General features: G+C 40.4%; 2 protein-coding genes and 1 non-coding gene across 5 annotated transcripts in view; 2 read left to right on the forward strand and 1 right to left on the reverse strand.

Annotated features, from left to right (window-relative positions):
• The first annotated feature begins 303 nt into the window (after positions 1-303).
• Positions 304-385, forward strand: trnas-gcu. Its single transcript has one exon. It is a non-coding gene; the product is annotated as a tRNA-Ser (tRNA).
• A 5,044-nt stretch (positions 386-5,429) lies between these two features.
• On the reverse strand, positions 5,430-12,329 carry mtfr1l (mitochondrial fission regulator 1-like). Its single transcript, XM_005925710.3, has 8 exons — positions 12,199-12,329; positions 9,981-10,062; positions 9,782-9,889; positions 9,583-9,692; positions 9,005-9,216; positions 7,502-7,877; positions 7,260-7,419; positions 5,430-7,127 (listed from the first exon to the last, which is right to left on the reverse strand). Exons 2-7 carry the CDS (start codon positions 9,993-9,995, stop codon positions 7,302-7,304), a joined length of 939 nt encoding a protein of 312 aa, XP_005925772.1. The 5' UTR covers positions 9,996-10,062; positions 12,199-12,329; the 3' UTR covers positions 5,430-7,127; positions 7,260-7,301.
• Positions 12,330-13,968: 1,639 nt separating this feature from the next.
• The window catches only part of si:ch211-15d5.11 (oxidation resistance protein 1), a 16,272-nt gene continuing 10,170 nt past the window's right edge, over positions 13,969-20,070 (forward strand). Inside the window, exons 1-4 of one of the 3 annotated variants that reach the window (XM_005925705.3) lie at positions 13,969-14,215; positions 15,411-15,633; positions 17,275-17,471; positions 17,738-17,817. In XM_005925705.3, the coding sequence (XP_005925767.1) occupies positions 15,533-15,633; positions 17,275-17,471; positions 17,738-17,817 (378 nt within the window). In that variant the 5' untranslated portion in view covers positions 13,969-14,215; positions 15,411-15,532. Of the gene's footprint in view, positions 14,216-15,410; positions 15,634-17,274; positions 17,472-17,737; positions 17,818-17,838; positions 19,733-20,070 lie in introns of those variants that run through there. The other 2 variants (XM_005925706.3, XM_042222448.1) reach the window with 2 other exon arrangements.

Here is a 20,070-nt window from a genome sequence, read left to right on the forward strand (position 1 = left end):
TATATATATATATGATAGCTGAAGATAACGCAAGCGTGAGGATGTGCTTAAGTGCTGCCACTGCTTGTATATTGTGAATATGTGAATATATGTACTCTTATTTCAGTATATTCAGGCTTTGTCGCTAACAGTTTATTTTTTAATTAATTTTTAAAGGCATAGTTTTAAAACAGGAGATGCTTGATGAATGAGGATGCATTAACTCTAGTGGTAGTTCACAAACAACACGAACTTGAGCTTTCAAAATTCCTTAATAATAATAATATGGGTCTCTCAAATACCCTGAGCGTTCGAGCAGCACATGACGAGGTGGCCGAGTGGTTAAGGCGATGGACTGCTAATCCATTGTGCTCTGCACGCGTGGGTTCGAATCCCATCCTCGTCGGTCTCTTTTTCGGGAAGAGAAAGCTCACTATGTTCGCCCAATAATCGGGATGAAATGCGGGGGTTCAAATCCACCGAACAGCTCCCCTGAGGTACGTCTGAGCAAGTTACAGTCCCTACACTCTGCTCCCTGGGCGCTAGATTGGTGGCTGCGCAATGGGTTAAATGCAGAGTTTAATTTCTCTACAGGGGATTATTAATATTAATAAAGTATACCAAAAAAAAAAGTTGCCCGTTAATACCCGCAGTTTGCTAGTAATGTTTATGTAAAGTGGTCTAAACGGGACCAGTAAATGCGTCTGAATAAATTGTACAAAGTAAGCTCATCAGTTTATTTTCATTCATGTCAGTAACAGGCCACTTTAAGAAAACTGTTATTTACATCCAGTCTTTCCTTTGAGTCAACACATATTTCTGCATATCATATTAGCTACAGAAATTGCATCACTTATTAATGGCTGCCATGTAGGCCACAATACTGGGTACCATCTGGGACTCACAAACTGGCTCTTATCAATTTCTAATCAAAACATGACTCGGAGCTTCGGGGTTAATTCATGCATCCATCTCCTTATCATTTCTGAAAACAATCATAGCCCTATTTGTTTACCAGATTTACCAAATTTGGGAGTCTACATTTTGAGATGAGCCGATCGTTAAAATGCTTTCTAGATATTTACTTACAAAGCCATCTAATGAAACAAATGTCATGCATGATCATTTTGCAGGCTGAATTAAGGCCATGAAGATTACTTTCTCCAATTTGTGATGTCAAATGACGCATTTGAGCAAATGACAGGTATCAGGTGCTCTGCTTTGCCCGTACAGAACCCATTAGACCTGTCTGCAATTCATTTTCATTACATCGCTCACCTTTCATGTCATCTTTTCTTGTCATTTATCAATTCACTTGCACTTTTTAGAGCCATATTTAAAGGTCTATGTTGTTTTTGACATAAAAAAGTGACAGAAATAATTAAGTCCTGACTTTTTAAGAAAGCAAGTAATTGTTGCGAATTGAAGTTAGAAAAGAAATTCAGCAAATGTAGCATCAAATAAAAGGCAGATAAAGTGAGAGTTAAATTAACACTGTGTAAATTTACAGGTATTCTACTCTGATGTTCTGGAAAGAGCTGCAACAGGTTCGCCGCGCTGTTAAAGTGAGAGGCAGGGTAACGCCGCACTCGAGTGCTATCAACAGCACCACTTACAGACGCAATTTACTTTGCATCACAAAGCAATCGTGTAGAGGGCTAACCCACTAATAAGATAGAAGCACTACAAAGGCCCCAAAATAGAAGCAACAGAGTGAATTCAATTGAGCTGCAACAGCTCTTGTGGAGCTTTTGCTGTTGTGAGTCATAAGTGTTGGTTCTGTGTCTTGATGACGCGGGCGGATGCGTGGGTGACTCTTGGGGAGGGTGGGCGGGTAGAAGTAGCAGATGCTGTGCTTGTGTTACCCCAGACCCTTGTCATCCACTCAGTTGCTGCTTCATTCAGTCGGTTGTTGCTACGATACTACGTGGAAGATGACACTTGAAGTGAACACGCAAACACAAAAAAGCTGTTACGTTTTTACACATTCTGTGTTTTTTCTTCTTTGTATGGTAGACACAATTGAAAAGTCTTGCGCACATCAGAGTGGTGTGAAGTCATACTAGGATTGCTTTGCCGTTAGCACTTTACATAATGCTGCCGTGGTCAATATAAATCACACACACACACATACAAAAAAAGCAAACACTTGACCTATTAATGAAATGCTGGAACACTCATGTTTCCACAGGTTGCTCTTTCTCTTGGGTGGATAATGAGGAGCACAGAGTTTGGGAGCTGTTTTGATCATCATGAAGCCCAGTGCACTTTACCGTTGGTATTTCCTGTGGTATTTCCACAGCTGAGCTGCAAAAGTGACATTTCTATGCAGAAGTGAAAGCAGCTTCATGGTTTCTACCTGAAAACCAAGTAGTTTTGCAATATTTTGACAAAGAATGCTTTATCCCACCTATTCTAGGGCTGAAACTGGACCCTGGATAGGTTGTCAATGCTCACTTTGGCTATGGCAAATTTAGAGTCATCAGTTAAACTAACAAGCATGTCTTTGGACTGTAGGATGAAGCTGGAGTACCTGGAGAGAACCAGCTCGAGCAAAGGGAGAATATACAAATCTCAATGTTGTCTCAAAGCGCAAATTTCAACTAACATATTCAAAATATATGTAACAATTTAAAAAACTGAAAGTCTGTTTTGGATAGATATAGAAAATGTGTCATTTATATGTTATTACATTAATTACTGTATCATTCTTTAATATTCAGTGTCAGAGTCTTTGCATGGATATATTAATGTCACATTTCTCTGGAGCCTCAGTGCGTGTATTTTGATCTCAAATGCTAATGGTGTATTTTGAGGTGTGAGCTACGAATGAAGCCATTCCCTGGGAAAGATGCAATGAATGTGCTATTATAAATTCTTGCGCCTGTGACATGTTCTCTGTTACACCTGAGCTGTGAGACTGATGGCTGCAGGTTGGCTTCCCATCACTCCATCAGCTGTAACTCAGGCACACCCTCCTTTCTGCAATAGCTGTTTGCACATTTGTCAGACGGATTAATCAAAACGTGAAGCCCTGACAACCCTTCTGCTCAAAGTAAAACTCCCATCCAATTCTACAGCCACAAAGCAACCTAAAAGCAGTCCCACAGATCATATTGTTCTTGAAAGTAACAGATGCCTCTGGGCAGCATGAAAAAACATCTGGGACACGTGAGGGATGTTTCTTCTTCCAAAGACAGACTTCTGTAGAGCTTCCCGTCATGTAAAGAGACAGTGACAAAAAGCTTTAGTGGTTAGGGACATGGACAAGACATGCTGACCAGTCAGAATGACAGATGCTCTAACTGTTTGCATGCTTGCTGCTTCGATTCTTCTTCCAGAGCAGAAACTTGGCTAGAGCTGCTTCCCAGTTTGGGGCGATGGCCCAAACTCCAAAGCCACACAGGTCCCAAAAGCTGCAGTTCCTCAAATGTCCACTTGAGGCAGAAGGATGAGTCAGTCTGTTAAAACAACTAACTTTAAAGTTGCAATAAAAACATTTTGTAGGTATAAAAAGTGCTTTTAATCTCTAAAGTCAGTTTCTTTATATATGTTTGTGCTAAGGTGATAGTGGTCAAAGTCACATGGAAGTACTTCCCGGAAGCGCCGCTTGCATTGTGCTGCAATTTGCTCGCAGCAAATCATTCGTGCACAGCGCAAGCCAAAGTGTTGTTGTTGTGAGAAGGGGGCTTTATAGTGACCTATTTTTAGAGGTGTTGCTGCTTTGAGAGGCAGGTGCCAGAATGTGGTGCTTACATCTGTAAATGTACTGTGTACTAACAGGGGGAGGGGGGTAAAGCAATTAGGTAAAGCAATTAAGCAATAAATCACCAAAACAATTGCCAGTAACAATATTTTACATAGTATATGCTGCTGCGCTCACTTCTGCAACTGGAAATAAGTCATTACTCAGTTGAGTCAGGAATAACACATTTGAGGTGTGGTCTATAGTCCGATAGGGTGCTGATTGTGCTGTCTGATGTGACGTCTGAAGTCAGAAATATAGAATTCATATATGACAGGATTTATAAGAACAGTAACCTCTAAGTAAAAACTCACGTCTCTGGCGTGAAACTCCAAGTTTGGGTTTGTTCTGTCAAGTTTAATCACTTTTGACATTTCTAAGGAACTTTTTGCAGCTGCTCATTCAAAAGTGCATTAGCCCGCTTTGAAATTCTTCTAACGAGTGTCGTAGTGATGAAAATGTGTCAATGTCACTTTGAACTAAAGGCCTTTATTTATAGGTTTAGAAGAGCCTCATTTTGACACTGAGACCTATTAATTGAGCTCTCCACAGACATCTCCCTGTATCTAAAATAGGTAGGAAGTCCATCGTGGAGGTGAAGAGGGACAAAGTAGGCCAAGGACTCTCACAGAAAATAGACTGCGATTCACTGAGGGGCCGGATCATCCCGAGAAAAAACAGGAAATGGGAAAGAATGTGGGTTAACAATAATTGTGGAAAATCACATGAGTACAGACACTACACTGGAGTAATCAAGTGAAGAGATTTAGTAGGTATGATGTGATATTACATGTACTTAAACTTTATCTAACATTATCTGCATGAGGGCTAGAGTTAGGCTGCATCGGGAAAGGAAAGCAACTAAATACAGCTGTTCACATTATTTACAGACATTATTTACAGTCATTTAAAGACACTTAAATCTGAGGATTTTGATATTATGCTACTTTTTCCATCCAACTACATTTCAGAGAACCTTTGTAACTCCTGTATTTATTTGACAACTGTTAGCATTGTTTTGGTTGAATGTGAGCATTTTGACATTTGACCTCTTTATAAAGTAGTTCTCATTGTTAGGGCCAAATGACCCATTTTTACACAAGATAAAATTAGCTCTATTTTGACACCATGATACTACTTGCATGTGAAGGCATCACTAATAATATATCAATAAAATATTCTGTATTGGGCAACAATAACAGCTGAATCCACAAAACTTAGTTGTGACTTGCAGTGGAATAATTTAGAACATACAATGCAAAAGAAGTGGATACCATTCATAAATCTATGAGAATTTCACTGTCTACCTGATATGAATTTGTTGTTGAAATATGGATTTAGATCATTTACTTTATATAGTTAATGTGTGCTTAGTTTCATCTAAATGTATGTTTTGTATACAGAGTTTTTTTTAAGTCCATGATTTTCCTTTGAAGTATAAATTACCTTCTAAACCAAAGAACAAGAAACTTCAAATCACACTTTGGCACAGTACATGAGGAAATGTATTTTATTTTGTAAGTTACTTTGCACCAGTGCTAAAACTAATAGTAGGCTGCCTCCTTACTGAACTTAGACCTGCCAAACTGTTTCTGAACAAAGAACCATCATGCCTTTGAATAGAGCATCAACTCCTTATTTTACCTGCGCTGCCCTCTTGTGGTAACGTCCATCGCTGCATGGTAATTTAAAAAAAATGACGCTGTTTCAAAACATCAGCACATTCTTTATTTACAAGTCCTTACATGACAAAAAAAAATGGTGTTGACAGGCTCAAGACTACATGGAGATACAATGGCGACAAATGCTCAAACTAGAATTTCAAAGCAAATGGAGTAAGTCTGACGACCGGTGACGCAGCTGGTAGTGAATGCGGTGTATGGGTCATCATTTCAAGTCTAGAGACTTAGTAAATCTATTTAAACTTGCATATGGCATTTTCCTCAGTGTTCAAGTCAAGCATGTGACATGATCTACCGAGACTCAGCTTGGAGCCAGTTCCAGCAAGTCAAAGCAAACTTGAACTCCACTACATGATGACAGGAATGTGCACATTCTTGTTCAGTTCAAACACAAATATCCTAGCAGTATCTTTTCACACAGCAAAACCACACCAAAGAAAATCCCCACTCCTGTCAGCCAGGACATGACAGCAACAACAGAGGAGGAGGGACACGTGTGGAAGTATTTTTCTTGCGACAACTTTCTTCTTCTTTTTTAAATAAAAAATCTAACACTTGTGAATGTCACACATACACACAGCTGGTTAACAGGCTAACTGTATGCTTGGGAGTCTTAATATAAAAGCTGAGAACAAAGGGCACATTTAGGACAAATGGAGGGCAGGATGGATGAAACAAACTCATGGCACTTTGAATAAACAAGGGGATAAAATTAGGCATCTGAACAGGTAAGGCGTGGACCGATCTAAATAGACTTTCTGTAAAAACTCTGCACGATGTAAAAGCTCTCTTACACATAAGCTTAGTCTCTGCCTAAAGTAAAATCACCTGTTTAATATTACATTATAAACATTATACAGATGGTTTTCCCTACCAACTAGTCATGCTGCACACAGGCAAAATTGTTAAGAGTCTTAGTTGTACAAGCTTGCATCTGTTGTTGGCTTTACTGGAAATACAACTCAGGATGGGAGCATATTTCCCTCCTTTGTCCTCTTTATTATCAATGTAATTTCTCCCCTTTCAGTTGTAAAATCACTGACTATGGATCTGGATGTTACTCCGAAACTAAAGGGCAGAAGTGTAGTGGATCGAGCAATACAACAGTACATGATGCTGTGCATTTCCACAGACTCAGTACTGAAATGCACACATCAACAGCAAACATCCTAAATGATTTTTATGATAAACCTGCAGTACTTCCCTGCATATGCACTACAGCTGTTTCATCTGTACATACACATTTTCAAGTATGCGAGAGGACTTCTTGACATAGCTAAAACAGGTTTGCATCTCTTTAGTGAAAGAACTGAAAACAAAACTAAGAAAGACGGGCAGTACCCTCTTCAAAGCGAGGGGCATTCCACAATTGGTGTCCAAAAACTAAATGATACTGGTTTAATGTCAGCCTCCCCGGTGTAGTATTATAAAAACAAAAGCAAATCAGATTTACATGACCGAGTGATTGGTCATCATTGGGATCAAGTCTGTTTGAAAATAAAACTAAGAAATTTTAGAGAGAAACACACTGAAAGTGTTGTGTGACGCAGTGCTTAAACTGACTGTTACCAAGAGTTGGCTGTTCCCCTTCACAATGCACCCGCACTGGTTTTAAGTGTCTGGGACAAAGTGTTTTTGTTCTATCTCTGGCAGACAGCTATTGCCTTGGGTCTGAGGAGCGAGGTTGTGGATCCACGGGTACATTATCCACAGGCAAAGGCCTAAAAATCACGAGGAAAAGAGAAAAAAGCAACTAAGAAAAAACAGTTACCTAACACTTGTGGTCAAAGGTTTAATTTCTTTTTTTCTTTTAAAACAGGAACTACAAAAACTGGGTCTCTCCCCAGACTTACATGGAGCAGCAGGATTGGGTATTTCTTATTAACATGATCGCACTACTTTCTTTTCACAGAGGCAGCATCTTCATCCTTCAGGACAAACTTTTTCCTCAGAGCTTCTGAAATCAGCGAGGCCGAGTCCTCCTCCCTGAGGGAAGTGCAGCCTCTGTTGTACCTGCATCACAACACCAAAACCATTAAATTCATGACTACAAACCTGAGAACTCTGAGGCTTTCTGCACATCAACATCTCCTACCTGTCTTTGCTCATCTTCATGCGGTTCATGTCCTTCAGGATGTCCATAACATCAGCAAAACTGGTGGACTTTGATAGCGACACTGTATCCTCCTCTGCCTCCCGGAAGTCCATGCTAGGCCTGTCCAAATCAAAGGTAGCTGATGCTGTCATAGAAACAGGGGGCAGAGGGTCAGGGACCAGCTCTGAAACCACAGAGACTGCATCTTTCTCATCTTCCTCTTCCTCCGGTTCTTCTTCCTCTGTGACGTCGCTGATGACAAAGGAAGCAGCCGCCGTGGGGGCCGGCTGGTAGGACGCCGCCTCGAAAGGCGCCATGGAAAAGCTCATGCTTGTGTCATCAGGCGAGAGCAGATCTGGGGTGAGGGGGTTAGAGCCTGAAAGAAAGCAGAGAAATGGTCTGTGCAGCAGTTGTTTAGTTTGTGCCTCTCAGTAATGTCCCACATAAACAACTGCACCTTTCAAACTGAGCCATGTCTGATTATTTCCTTTGAATCTAATATAAAGTCAAAGTATAAACATAAACAAGCATAAAGCGTTTTAAGCACTGCTTCTACGTCTTATTGTCCTAATTATTCATAGTTCACGTAATCCCCTATGTGTGAGCTCCCTCCAGTGCTCACACATCACAGCTGTGCACAAAATCAATTCATCAGGCAGTTGGAAATTTTAAATCAGTGCCTAAGTACTTAAACATCAGTTCCAAAGAGCCACTTCAAGCTGGATCCACAGATCACTTGTTCAAGTGGCCTATTAAATAACAAAGGTAAACATGTCTACAGCTTCTTCGTTTTGGTTTCTATAGCCCATTTCCCCATTAATGACATTAAGGCGGAGGTGTGATCTAGTGCAGGGGGTGGGCAACTCCAGCCCATGAGGGCCGGTGCCCTGCAGGTTTTAGATGTGCCCTTGAACCAACACAGCTGATTTAAATGGCTAAATGACCTCCTCAATATGTCCCGAAGTTTTCCAGAGGCCTGGTAACGAATTAATGATGTGATTCAGGTGTGTTGACCCAGGCTGATATCTAAAACCTGCAGGACACTGGACCTTGATGCCTGGAGTTGCCCATCCCTGCTCTAGTGGAATTGTTTGCCTGATAGATGAAGACTTCCATTTTTGTAATCATAAATCAGAATTAAAGTCAGAATCCATTTATTTGAATTATAATACAACACAAAGAACACAATGCAAATGAATAGAGCTCATATTAAATGGGTAACTCCCAGAGATTATCTTTACTCACTGACCTACAAACTGATGCCAAGATATCTTAGTACCAAAGAGCCATGCAAAATCAGGGCTGCTGACTTGGCAACAAAGGAAACACAGTCATGGGAAAAGTAACTCTGTCACAGGCTCAATAAAGCAATCTTAAAGCTCCAATCCTCTGCGGACCTCATTTAACCAGACTGCCAGTTTCCACCCACCACAGCGCTATGGTTGATATAGCAACAGCTGACAACACCTTACCAGTGTGGTAGCAAATCTCTGGTTGTGTTACCTGAATCATTTGCCACAATTTTAGCGATCTGCGCTCGAAGTCTGCTGAGCTCATCCTGCAGTGCTGTAGTACGGTTCAGTGCAGTCACGCCAGGCTTCTTCAGCCCCTCCATCCTTTTGCCCTCACGGCGGAAATTGGGCACAGATGAATTCCTGTGAAGCACCAGGAGCGGTGTGGGTCGCCATTCGTGTTTCAGAGGACGTGTGTCACTTCTAAAAACAGAAGAGCAAGTGTTTACTGTCACAAAAAACAGATTTGAGGTGTTGAGTCTGTTTATCTCCCCAGGGTACAAATGTCTCCTTTTAACAACTCCCCAGAAGAGATCTTTGTCAACAGCTCATCAGATAGAGGTGTCTATTGTGAAACATTGGCACTGTAATTAATCCGACCTTTTTCAAATTTCATGAATAAAAGGACAAAAAAAAACCCAAAAAACAAAACACCAGGAAAATAGGACAATATATCAGTTTCCTAAGTTGGAAAATAAGTGTCTGGTTTAATGCTGTTGAGAAGAATTAACCCGGCACTACTCCATAACCTTCATGTTTACCTTTCTATTCGGTTCAGTCTAGACTCACCTCACTCTGGCATATGTCTCCTCTTCATCTGCAACAATCCAGGCTATGTCTGCCAAGGTAGGAACCATAGGCCCGTCCATTGGACGAAGAGAAGGCAGACCTGGTAGCTCCTAATGCACAAAGACATTAATGTATACAGCAGCGTTTTTTTATATAAAAAGGACAGAATAATTAGGAGAATACAGTATTTTTCATATACCTGGAAGCATGCCCTTTGAGGAGGTTTAAGTGGAAGAGTGGAACCTATTCTTCTCACAACACTGCGCGTGGATCCGTGAGGCTTATTTTGCCAGATGGGTATAACTTCCTGCAAACAATAAAAACACATAAGGTTTTTTTTCTTGCTGGATTTGTTTCTCTGAACAATCTGTGTGTGTAAAACACTCTTTAAAACTTACCGTTTCTGCTTCCATGTTAATTGTGGATCAGTCTCATTCGTCTCATCAGGAAGTTGCACACCAAGTTTATTGCTGGGAGTGTCTGAAGACAGAGAATTTCAGTAAACAGATGTCATGTGAGAGAGACTGCCAGTTCTCGGGACCGAAAATTGCTTATTATTTAAGAGCAATGATGGGAATAGCGGCGTTACATGTAACGGCATTACTAACGGCGTTACTTTTTTCAGTAACGAGTAATCTAACTAATTACTATTCCTATCGTTACAACGCCGTTACAGTTACTAACAAGAAAATATGATCCGTTACTATTTTTCAACAAACAGATGGTTGAAGCTGTGTTCAGCTTACTGCATCTTATATCAGTTGCACGGAAGTAGCTGTAAGTAATCTGGACGCTACAGCTTTAAGCAGCTGCACGCACTCCCACAGATGGTAATCACGATCACTGTCTAGCACAACACCTGGAGCTAAGGGTGCAAAACAATCGCATGAGTGCTGCTGTTTGACTGAGGTAGAATAAAGTAGTCGTGGTAAGCCAATCACATGACCACTTAAAGACAAAGCAACAAGGTGATATATACCAGTTTTTAAATTGTGTTGATAGGCCACGTAAAACCAGAGTCATGATAAACAATATATACGCGGTTTTTTCCTCAATAGTTTCGCCACGTTTACTGTCTAAGCCAGGGGTGGGCAACTCCAGGCCTCAAGGGCCGGTGTCCCTGCAGGTTTTAGATGTGTCCTTGAACCAACACAGCTGATTTAAATGGCTAAATTAGCTCCTCAACATGTCCTGAAGTTCTCCAGAGGCCTGGTAACGAACTAATCATGTGATTCAGGTGTGTTGACCCAAGGTGAGATCTAAAACCTGCAGGACACTGGCCCTCGAGGCCTGGAATTGCCCACCCCTGGTCTAAGCACAGCGCTAGCAAGCACTCTTCTGCTTATGAGCAAAAACCAAAAACCAGGGGAAGTTTTAGGAGTGACAGCGAGAGAGAGAGAGAGAGAGAGAGAGAGAGAGAGAGAGCAGAAAAAGAGAGAGAGCAAGTTTTGAGATGTGAGAGATGTGTGACGTTTAGCGTGTTTGGAGTGTGATACACCTGCTGCTGTCAGACCTGCAGGTATCAGGCTTTGATGTTCTCCCTTATAGTGGACAGAAATTATTTTTTCAGAGTGGCACAAATAATTTGTGTGGCATCTTATTGAATGCAGAACAGCTGATTGTTCTGTAAATAGTTTGAAATGGTTATTTTAAAAAATCAAGGTAGAAGGTAAATGGATGCAAATAAGAAGGGAGGGAAAATCAAAAGTAGTTAAAAATTGCCAATTATACCCTGGACCCCAGAGGGTTAAACGTTTTTTAAAGTAACGCAATAGTTACTTTTCAATGAATTACTTTTAGAATATTGTAACTCAGTTACTAACTCAGTTACTTTTTTTGAAGAACTAACTAGTAACTATAATTAATTACTTTTTCAAAGTAACTTGCCCAAAACTGTTTAAGAGTAACAGGAAAAATCTGAACACATGGTTACTTCACAAGAACTAGTACTCTCCCATAAATTTGATTTTGCTTGTTTTAGTAAAATATGATATAAAGCAGTTGTGAATATCGATGACTTGATACTTAGTACTAATGCAGGGCGATTCGTGTTACTTACCAAACTTTCCAAACACATCAGAAATCGCCATAAAAGGCTCAAATACACAGTTAAGTTACCAGCACTCATTTGATTGTGGCTTTTTTGAGAAATTTCTTTTTTTTAAAAACGAGTCGTAAACAGGTGTTATAAACTGTCACGCCTCGGGAGCTAGTCAGAGCTGGTACAGCTTAATCACACTCCATCGTCTATCTGGTAAACATCAAATAACGGAGTAATAATCGTGAATGCTAAAATAGCTAGGTAGCTAAAACCGGTAATTTTATTAATGAAAACGACGCATGCTACTTTGTCTGACGTTAAACTGGATGAAAGCAGGTGCAAAGCGGTAGAACGATAACATTTAGTCCTGTGATTTGCGAACAGCTTTGCTAAGTTTGTCATTAGCCGGGTAGCTAACCTAAAAAATGGTCCCAAACACAGGCACCGTCACCTAGCTTTAGCAGCGCCAAAAACGGCCCCCTGCTTGACCCTCAAATGTAAAATTCACCAACATATCTCAGCATGTTTCGTACAACTTAACAGAATTCAGCACAAGCTTGAAAACTGTAACTTACCGCTGATTATATATGACTACAATTCCGACGATGAAGTGGAAGCAGCAGCTTCTCCTCTTCGTCTTTCAGATTGTTGTCGTTCAGCAGGCCGGAAACCTGTACCTCTCCGTCCTGCGATCTGATTGGCTGCAGCTTCACGAGCTTCCTTTCCTTGCAGGATTGGTTCTAGAGCACCTCCTACAGGTGGAAGTGAGCAGTGCTTACAAATAAATCCACGAATATCTTTTACCAAAAACCATGAGCTGTTATTGTTGTCAAACTATGTTCAGTATATTGCTGTCTTGAGCCCAACCCTCAACACCACATGACCTACTTTTAAGAATAGTACAATTATAATTTGAGGGTTTATAAAGTCTTGCAGGTGTTTAATGCTATTTACTACAAAAGTCGGATTGTTTGTTGTTGATTATGAATTGCACAATGCAATGATATAAGTGGCCAAAAAGTACTTCTCAGTATAAGGTAGTGGATTTCAACATCCAGTATTGATTTATGTTTAAAACCCAGTGCAATTAATTTAGACATGATTAAAATAACCTGCTGCCAAACATCAGAATGGGGAAGAAAAAAATGTGTTTTAAGTGACATGAACATAGGATGGATGTTTGTGCCAAAAGTTTGGACTGCTGATCTGGGCAGTGGGGGTGGGGGTTCCTTCACAACCATATATATATATATATACAACAGTAACTCAAACAACCACTGGTTACAACCAAAGTATGCAGATGAACCTCTCCAAAAGCACCAAACCTTGAAGAAAATGTGCTGAAGCCGTAGAAGACCACAGCTGGCCACTCCCAAGAGCTAAGAACAAAAAAATGAGGGTACATTTGATATTGACTCACCACAACTTGACAATAGAAGACTGGGATACAACATCTGATGACTCTCAGTTTTTGATACAACATTCCGGTTTTAGAATTCAACATAAAGAACATGAAATCATAGATCTATTGTTCCTTGTATCAATAGTTTAGGTTGCTGCTAATGGTGATGCAATGGTGTGAGGGATAGCACACTTTGGGTAACTTCATGCCAGCTGAGCAAGCCTCATTTAAACACCACAAAACCCTACTTAAGTAATTGTTGATGACCATGACGGGAGCGTTTCCATTTTCTAATGTCTGCTTTTGGCAGGATAACACATTATGTCACAAAACACAAATAATAAGGAGTGGTTCCTTGAACATGACATTGAGTTCACTGTACTAACACACAGACAGACTCAGTTCAATACAGTGCATTTGGAATGTGGTTGAACAGGAAATTTGCATCATGGATGTGCAGCTAACAAATCTGTAGCTACTGTAAGATGCTGTCATGTCAGTCTGAGGAATGTTTTTAGTACCTTGTTGAATCTGTACCATGAAGGATTTAAGACAGTTCTTGACAAGCAGGTATACCTAATAAAGTGAGTGGTTACCTGCATTATATTTTTCATAAATCGATTACATTAATTTTCGTTTTGTTTGTTCTGTTTTTGCTGTGAAGCTTAACCATGTGCAGGTAAGTAGGAAATATTTTGTCTTTTATTGCTGTTTTGTTGTCGCATACTGTATTTCTCTACTTTATTTCAGGGAAACAGTAATCTTTTATAATATTTGGTTGTTTTTTTTTTTTAGAAAAGAGTACTCTTTGATTATAATATTCTTTAAGAAATGCATATGCCTGTATTTATATCTAAATACATGCATAGTATTGTATTCTCTGACGTTTATAGTAAGGGTTCTTTGGACAAACTAGTCCTCTGACAGTCCCAAAACGTCGGCTGCATCCTGTCTCAGAAGCAATGAGAAAAGATGCGGTGAAAAGACAAGATGTTTCCCTGCTACATACTTCCGCCTTCGCCGTTGCCTGCCGATGGTGGAGGAACAATCTTGACAGGTAGCTGTGAATCGGCGCGACGCCGGGAACAGGGCGGAACTTGTTACTGTTGTCTGCAGTGATATCATAACACTGCAATATGAAGACGCGCTCATATGACCGCCACCCGTCTCCATCCCTGGGCTAGACACAGGTCAGTGAAGACAACACTCGGTTAACCTGCTGCTCCTATAAATCCCCCATCTCCCCCAAATCTGCCGCTAATTTATATAAATATATATATTTTTGCCATAGCTGTTGTCTTGATGATTCTGTGATGTCGTCTCAAATGCTTACTTCCTCCACGCTGATAATGACACCTTATACATTTACATGAAGCATGTTATTATCGTTTCTTTTTAACCTATGATCGTGTAATGTTCCTAAAGTATGCAGTACAAAGCTAAGCTAGCTAACACTGCTGTTGCCGCTAATTCAGATATAACAAATAACTAATCGCTCAGGGATGTGAGCTTTGGGATTCCACATGAAATGCAGGAATTAGGCTGTAGCTACAATGGTGCATATATTACGACGTGAACATAGTTTTAAGTAGTGCCTAAGTAGCGCCTTCCCCAGCTAAAAAGCCAGCACATACATTATCTGATCCATCTATAAGGACATTCCTGCATAACAATATCCTGTTTTACATAGTTACAGAAATGCAAAACAAAACGGTAAGCTGGTCAGCAATCTTTGATCACTATAGTTCCCATTGACTGTAAGCACGTATTTTGATGGATATTTTTATTGAACTGGAAATCTGTCTTAATTCCCTTGAGTATTCTCACCCTTTATTATCTCATAGTATGCCACTGGGAGAGGATAGAGGGTTAATAAGTCAGATAGTGTGTGTAACCTTACTTTATAGATCTCTCTGAGCAAAAAGACGGTGGTGAAGGAAAACATTAATACAGTTCAGTGTTGCAATATGTTGTAATATTGTTTTCCTGCAATATCCCACTGTTCCAACTGCGTAAAAAGTAAACCTTTTTTAGATTCAATGCTTATCTTGTTGCGTTCTTTCTATTGTGATAGTTGACCTATAACAGGGCTATAGTAGCATGTGACTGGCCGTTGATGAGGCATCATATAAGTTTGTGCTCTGCTTGTTTGATTTGAAGATTTAAATGGCTCTTTTCTTCCCAGGTCTTATCATTTTGGTCAGGCTGCAACCTATTTAAGAGTGTGCAAAACATTTCTCCTGCTTGGATTAACCCTGTTAATGTGTATCTCACTTCTTTCTAGGGTAAAGTGTAGGCTTTTGCTTCACTCATCTCTCTTTCATAATTAGGTGGATGCTTGTAAAATCCCTCCACATTTTCTGACTTTATTGCTGTCTTGTGTAGGTGCCATAACTGGGGCAGGAGGTAGGCATGGGGAATAAAAGGAGGAGGAAGGATGCCAGCTGAGCCACTCGTCCCTCTGCATCTGCCACTGCTGCCAGCAACAGACTAAAGAAAAACAGAAAATGGCTCAGTCTGTGAGGAGGGCTGGGACTTTAGGAGCCATGGACCGTGAGCCCCAGAGAGACAAGGCGAGAACTAGCTACTTCGGCAATGTGAAGACCAGGTCAGGCCTCTAATACTTGGATTACTGGAAAGAAAGCAAAGAAGAAAGCATGTCTGTGATATGTTTGACTGATATTAGCTTGAGTAAGCTACAATTTAGTCCTTGTGTGTGATGCCTGACTACTAAACAGAATCCCAAAATGCAAATTTCCAACAACTCCACGCTCAGTCACATCATGTGGGTGAGAGCCATAGCATCTTGCCAAGAACTCTTTCAGTCTCTTCTCTAGCCATTGCAAAGACAACTCCTACTCCCCTATAAATAACTGGGCTCTGGCTGTGAACGCTACTGTAGTCTGTTATTCACACTTCAGATACTCTAAACAACACAATCTTTGAATCCCTGCTGTTAAAGGGAAAGTCCACCTTAAAATATAATTTATTTTTGAGTGTTAATATTCATTCTCGGCCAATGGTTACATACATTTGTGGTTAGAAGTTTACATCCACCCATTATGGGCATTAATGTCATGGTCATTTTTGACTTTTAACTATATCTAGAACGGTTCTTTTTTCCAGGATGGAATAATTGGACATAACACTTCTTAAATTACTTTAAAATGCCAGAATTGGGTCACAAGGTTGAAGTTATCTTGGATTCTCTAATCCAGACAGGGTCAAAAGTAAACATAAAGATTCAACTATACACATCCACTTTTCAATAAGTGGTGCTGAAAGTTCTAAAGTGTTATTAAACTTGAAGGCCAAGGCCCATTAACTTCTCCTTGGTGATCATGATTGACTAAACCTGGTAGTTTCTCTTTGTTACCAATAAAAAAAAGATTTGTTTGACAGGCTCAGACCAGTGGGAAGTCCAAGGAACTCAGTGAAGATCTAGAAAGCAGAGTTCTAAACAACTGCAGATTTCACAATCATCATTTCAAACAATTGTGCATAAGTAGATGTTATTCAGATATGTCACCACTTTTTCCAAAGTCTGGGAGAAGACCTAAATTGTTGCCTAAATTGACTTTGGTTAGGATGTTCAGGAACTACACAGGAACCAATAAGGATTAAGCCTGCGATGAACTAGAAACTGCTGGAATATCAGTGTCATTGTCCACAGTGGAGGAAAGTTTTATGGTCAGACAAGACAAAGATTAAGCTTTGTGGCCACAATGGCAAGAGGCATGTTTGGAGGAGTAAAGGTGAGGCTTTCAAAACTGTATCAGTTGTAAGCATGGTGGTGGTAGCATCATGCTCTGGGGGTGTTTTGATGCCAGTGGTACGAGTACACTGTACAAAGTGGATGACATAACTGGGTGTACCGGCAGGTCAGTGATCCCAAACATCAAAACTGGTTTTGGAATAGCTAAAGTAGGCTAACATTAAACTTCTGTAATTTCTTTCCCAATGCTCAGACCGCAATCCTACTGAAAATTTGTGCACTATACTTAAAAGCTGAATCTGTGCCAGGAAACCAACAAATTTAAGTTAATCCTACCGATTCATCCAAGAAGAGTGGTCAAAGATCCCCCCAGAGTTATGCAAAAACTTTCTTAGCAGCTACTAAAATGTTTGGTCAAGTTACATTTAACCAAATATTAGTTGGATTATTGGCGTGTTAGTATAGAGCCTTGTTAAACATTGCAAAGCTTTAATATAAAGGCATTAAATCTGTTTTTGATTCTCTGTGCCTCAGGTTGGGATCCAAGCTGCCTGCTGGTGTCTCTCAGCCTCCACAGTTTGCAAAACGGCCCTGGGAGACACAATCATCGGGCCGAGTGTTGCAGGAGGCTACAACCAGCAGCCAGCTCCAGCACCAGACAATTGTGTGTCGACCCCTCAACCACATCCCGCACATCAGAAACCCTAAGCTGCGGCAGTACTACCTCGCAGGTACTCCTGCAGTGTTCGATATCCTCAGGCAGGCTGTTTGCATCATGTAGAAGCAAAGCGCTGCTGGAAGAACTGCAGCTTGAATTAGCATTTTATAACTGACATGTAGAGCCTGCTGGCTGGTTCATGTTCATTATTTAAACTAGTATTCAAGCAGACTTGTAGTAACTGTGATATTAAGCTGCTTCCTCATACTTCTGCTGCTGCTCAGAGTGCTTTATCATACCAGAATGGCATAGCAGAAATGTGTGTTTTTTTCCACACAGGGACTTCATGGGATCTGAACAATACTGTAGTGACAAACGAGCAAGTGGGTGGATCGTCAGGTGACGGCCCAAGCAGCAGGGTGAGTCACATGGTTTTCTTTTAAACTTTATTTGACCTTTTGTGGGTGGTGAGGCACGCAGCTGTGGGAATATGGAAGAGAAAATTTGGAATTTATGGATTTATTGGCTGATTTATGTAACTTTATATCATTGGGTGTCTCAGAGTTAGCAGCTTGAGGGTAGTAATTGGTTTCATAATTTATGGTCTTCAGAGAATTTGATAAAGATTGTCCAAGGTTCAGCGATGAGTTGAGAGTCAGATTCTTTGATTGAGAATCAGAAATCGCTCAGCTGTTGTCAGACACCATGGGCAAAGAGAGTCTGTTTAAGAGCTTCTGCAACAAATACAGGAGGATTGCATTCTCAGACGTTCATTCTAAGGTTTGTCAGCTTGGATTTTAAAATTGAATGACAAAGCATGTAGCAATGAGGTAAAAGATGAGAAGATTTGTTTGTCTGCCCTCCCTCTGCCTTCTCCCACTTTTAATCCTTTCCTTTTTTTTTCATTGAAATGAAATTTGCTCTGTATTTATTTTAAATGCTGTTATGCTTCGATATAGTGCAGTTTTCTTTTTTTGGTAATTGAAATCACACTGGGAGAGAGTTGAATTGTATTCTATTTAATGTGTAGACGGCTAAAAGACTAAACATGTATTATCAGGGGTGATAAACCAAGTGAAGGAGCTAATTCAGACCTGCTAGTTCTAAGATCTGACCAGTCCTCTGAACACTTATTAACAACTTACATAAACTCACAATGGACACACAAGCTCTCCACATATAGGTGTCACTCTAGGAGTGGCCTTTTCATAGAAGTGTATCTTTAACACAGATTAAAAAGTGCTGTAGTGTACTCGTCACCTGATTTAGTGCAGCTACTATGTAACAATATGACAGGTTTCTGGAAAGAGGTGAGAGTTTGTAGTAACTGCAGGATATCGCTCCAAAATACAGTCGAAGGGATTTCTGGAACAAATAACATTGTTGCATAATGACAGAAGCATTATAGCACCTTATTTAATTGTTTTCCTAGTGAGCTGTAGAAGGTGGATAATACTGGAAGCACTGACTTCATGGTCATTAGGGCACATACTATACCTGACCTACCAGGTAATAAAGCATTTTTGTCAAGCGTCATAAATATGCCAGTGTTAGGCTGACTTCTCTGTTTTCAAAAAGGTTACCCAAATACATCGTGACGGTTGTGGCTTATTCTCAGGCCAACCAGCGGCTTCGAGTAAAGTCAGGAGACAGCGTTTCAGCTTTATTAGCGGCGAACAATGGAGTTGGACAAGGAGAGATTTAGTCTCCAGCTCTTTTAAATCTTTATGTTGATGTATGTCAAAGAAGTTGAGGACAGGCGTTTAGCATTGCAGATAATAAGGAAAAAGATCTGGGACATGTTATTACAGATTAAATGGCAGCTGATGATTATGTTTATAGGCAATGCCAGATTACACATGCATGAAATGTGTGTAAAGATACTGCGAAGATCTCTCTAATTACAGCATATTGTTTACCTCTGTAAACGGCACATGGAGAACTACAGGAAAGCACGCTTCAACTTCAGGTAGCTCATAATGACACTCTGAGGTTATTATTGAAGAAACCGAGGTGGCTCGGTGCAAGTGAGATGTTTGTAACGGCTGGAGTCAGTACAATTGAAGCTTTATTTAGAAGTCTCATGTGTAAGTTTATTTAGAGGCTCAACACCTCTGAGAATGAGAATGTGGGCTCAATGGATATGAGGTTTGAAACCACATACGTTATCCGTCTTTGTTGATGAGACACAGATGTAGTTGGCTGTTTGTGGGAGGGCGATTTGGGGTGTATTTTGTTTGTTTTTAATTTTGTTTCTTGTGTTTTTATGAGTTTTTTCGTCTCCACGGGCCAAGTTTCCGGAATAAAGACCGATTGATATACATTGAAATCTGGGTGCGTTCGCTGTTTTCTCCACTGCATCTAATATGCACTGCACTCACAGCACTTATGTGTACACTTAGTTGTCAAACTAAGGTATTGTGTATTAATGAGATGTTTGCTGCAACTCGCCAAATTATTGTGCGTTAGCCGGCACTAATGCGTACATGTCCATGTCCTAAGACGCGGCTAAAAGCCCACGCCCACACGAGAGCACTGTGATTTTCCACGGTTACATAATATGTCAGGCGCCACTAATAAAATTTAGGTCGATGGATCCATCTGTCAGCCGATGACAGTCGTTATGCTTTACTCCCACAGTTTCAAATTGATAATCTTACGTGTTTGTGTCT

The sequence above is a fragment of the Haplochromis burtoni genome, unplaced genomic scaffold, assembly GCF_018398535.1.
Source record: "Haplochromis burtoni strain Fernald_Lab_line unplaced genomic scaffold, NCSU_Asbu1 Contig_86, whole genome shotgun sequence".
NCBI lineage: Eukaryota > Metazoa > Chordata > Actinopteri > Cichliformes > Cichlidae > Haplochromis > Haplochromis burtoni.